The sequence below is a fragment of the Penaeus vannamei genome, unplaced genomic scaffold (assembly GCF_042767895.1).
Source record: "Penaeus vannamei isolate JL-2024 unplaced genomic scaffold, ASM4276789v1 unanchor5354, whole genome shotgun sequence".
NCBI lineage: Eukaryota > Metazoa > Arthropoda > Malacostraca > Decapoda > Penaeidae > Penaeus > Penaeus vannamei.
In genome coordinates, this window is record NW_027218332.1 from 1 (window position 1) to 2,500 (window position 2,500).

At 58.2% G+C, this 2,500-nt stretch overlaps 1 protein-coding gene across 2 annotated transcripts in view; it reads left to right on the forward strand.

The window, feature by feature from the left end:
* Positions 1-8: 8 nt before the first annotated feature.
* LOC113800369 (mucin-5AC) overlaps positions 9-2,500 on the forward strand; it is a gene marked incomplete at its 5' end in the record, with an annotated part of 54,242 nt that continues 51,750 nt past the window's right edge. For both annotated transcript variants that reach the window (XM_027351138.2, XM_070120486.1), the window contains 1 exon segment: positions 9-2,150. In XM_027351138.2, the coding sequence (XP_027206939.2) occupies positions 9-2,150 (2,142 nt within the window).

The following is a 2,500-nucleotide window of genomic DNA, read 5'->3' on the forward strand; positions in this document are numbered from 1 at the left end:
GGACGAGTCAGGGAGGAGGAAGGGCAGGAGGGGAGGAGGAAGGAGGAGGAGGTAAGAGAGACGGGGAAGAGGAGGAGGAAGGAAGAGCGAATGAGGGAGGTGGAGAACAGTGCGATAGGAATGGAGGAGGAGGTAGGGAAGCGAGGATAATCGAGGGAGGAAGAAGCGAAAGCGGAGAAACGATCATAACGAAAGTAAAGATCGTGGAGAGCAGAAGTCCGAGGATCCAGAGAATAACTCCCTTGGCCACGCCCCTTTCGGCACAAGCCACGCCCCCTTCTGCACAAACCACGCCCCCTTCTGCACAAATCACGCCCGTTTCATCACAAGCCACGCCCATTTCAGCACAAATCACGCCCGTTTCACCACAAGCCACGCCTCCTCCAGCGAAACCCATGCCTCCACCCAAGGCCACGCCCATTTCATCACAAACCACGCCCACTTCAGCCCAAACTCCGCCCACTCCAACTCAGACCCAGCCCACTTCAGCCCAAACTCCGCCCACTTCAGCCCAGACCACGCCCCCCTCAGCCCAAACCCCGCCCACCATCTGGCAGCGGCTGAAACCCTCCCGCGGGGGCGTGGCCAAGCCCAAAATCCCCCCAAAGCCCAAATCCCTGACCTGTTCCTCCTCGTCGTCGCCCTTATCGTCCCCTGAGGTCAAGAGGCCAGGCCACGCCCTCCTGAGGTGGGGCAGCAAGCGACGGACCAATCAGAGCAAAGGGCGCGAGGCGGCCTCCTCCTCGTCGTCCAATGAGAGAGCTTCCCCGCGTGACGAAAACTCCTCGTCCAATGAGATGGCTTCCCCGCGTGACGGTCCTCCCGCGTCGACCAATGGGAGGCCCTCGTCGCCTCCCTCGCGCCGTGACGTCATCGATTCCCCGAGTGACGTGGTGGATTCGTCGTCGTCGTCTTGTGACGTCACGTCGTCCTTGACCAATGAGGTTTTGGCGTCGCTTAGTGACGTCACACCATCGCCACGTGACGACACACCTTTACGTGACGTTACACCTTCGCCACGTGACGACACACCTTTACGTGACGTCACACCTTCGCCACGTGACGCCACACCCTCACGTGACGTCACCGGAGGCCGCCTGCCCCCACTCCCCCCCCTACCCCCCCAGCGGCCGACCTCCTACCACCTCCAGAGGGCGAAATTAGTGAACGCGAGACGGCAATACTTCTCGAGGTCGGCGAGTCTGAGTTCGGCCTTGACCGCGACCCCGCCCTCGCCCTCGAGCGTGACCTCGTCCTCGACCTCGCCCGAAGTCAACGGAGGTCACGACGAGGCCAGGTCATCTCCGCCGACGTCCCCGGAGGCGCCGAGGTCGAAGGTCAACTCGCACCTGACCTCGTCCTCGACCTCCCTGACCTCCCACGGCCTGAGGTCTTCCTTGAACGCGCCCTCGACCTCGTCCTTGACTTCGACCTCGTCCTTGACCTCGCCCCCAACCTCGTCCTCGACCCATGACGCCCTAAGGTCAAGGCTCAGCGCCTTCTACTCGAGCACGAGGTCCGCGCGCGCGCGCCTGGCCGCCAGCACACCCAATCTGGAAGCGGTAGGGGCGAGTCTGCGCAGAAACGGCACGGATATTGATCCTTACGGGTGGCGGGAGGGCGGCGGGGGGGGAGGAGGGGGCGGCGGGGGGGCCGGGGGGGCGGCGACCCACCCCCTCCCCCCTTCCTCGTCCCCGACCCTCCCCCGGGCGGCCAGTGTGTGCCATGCCTCGCCCGGGGAAGCACCACGTCGCGCCGGCCCTCCGTTCTCCGCCTCGTCCTCGAGTGCCAGCTGCCCCCCTTCGTCCGGCGACCCTTGGAGCTCGAGGGCCACCTTCCCCCGCGGCGCCGACCCCCCCCGGGCCCTCCTCGAGACCGACCTAGACACGGGGCTGTCCAACCAATGGCTCTACCTCCAGGAGACCAACCTCGACGCCTTCCATAAGGACCTGACTCTCATCCTCGAGGCGATCCCGGTGCCCAGGAGTGTCAGCAAGAGGGCCAAGTCTTTGCTCCACCTCGAGGGAGGAGAAGGGCGGGCGAGGGACAGCATGGAGGACGACATGAACGCTCACATACGCCCGCACGAGGAGTCCAGGGCGAAGAGTATGGAATTTCTTCTCTCGGAAGACAACAAAATGGCAATTCAGGTGAGTTACCCCTAAATTTTTTTTTGTGTTTGGTCCCGTTTTCTTTGATTAATGGTCATTAGTCACTAATTACGGGAATAAATACGAATTTTGTTATTATTATTATTAATTTTGGAAATACAGCTGAGTTGCCCCTTTATTTTTTTTATTTTGTCTCATTTTCTTTTATAAATTATGTCATTAGGAAATAATTATGCGAATAAATAGGAATTTTATTATTATTGTTATTATTATTATTATTGTAAATATATATTTTCCTCGTTTTTTATTTATTATTTTACTGTCATTTCTTAAATGTTGATAATTTTCTAGTTTGATATAATTATCCACCGTTTTCTTTAATTAATTTC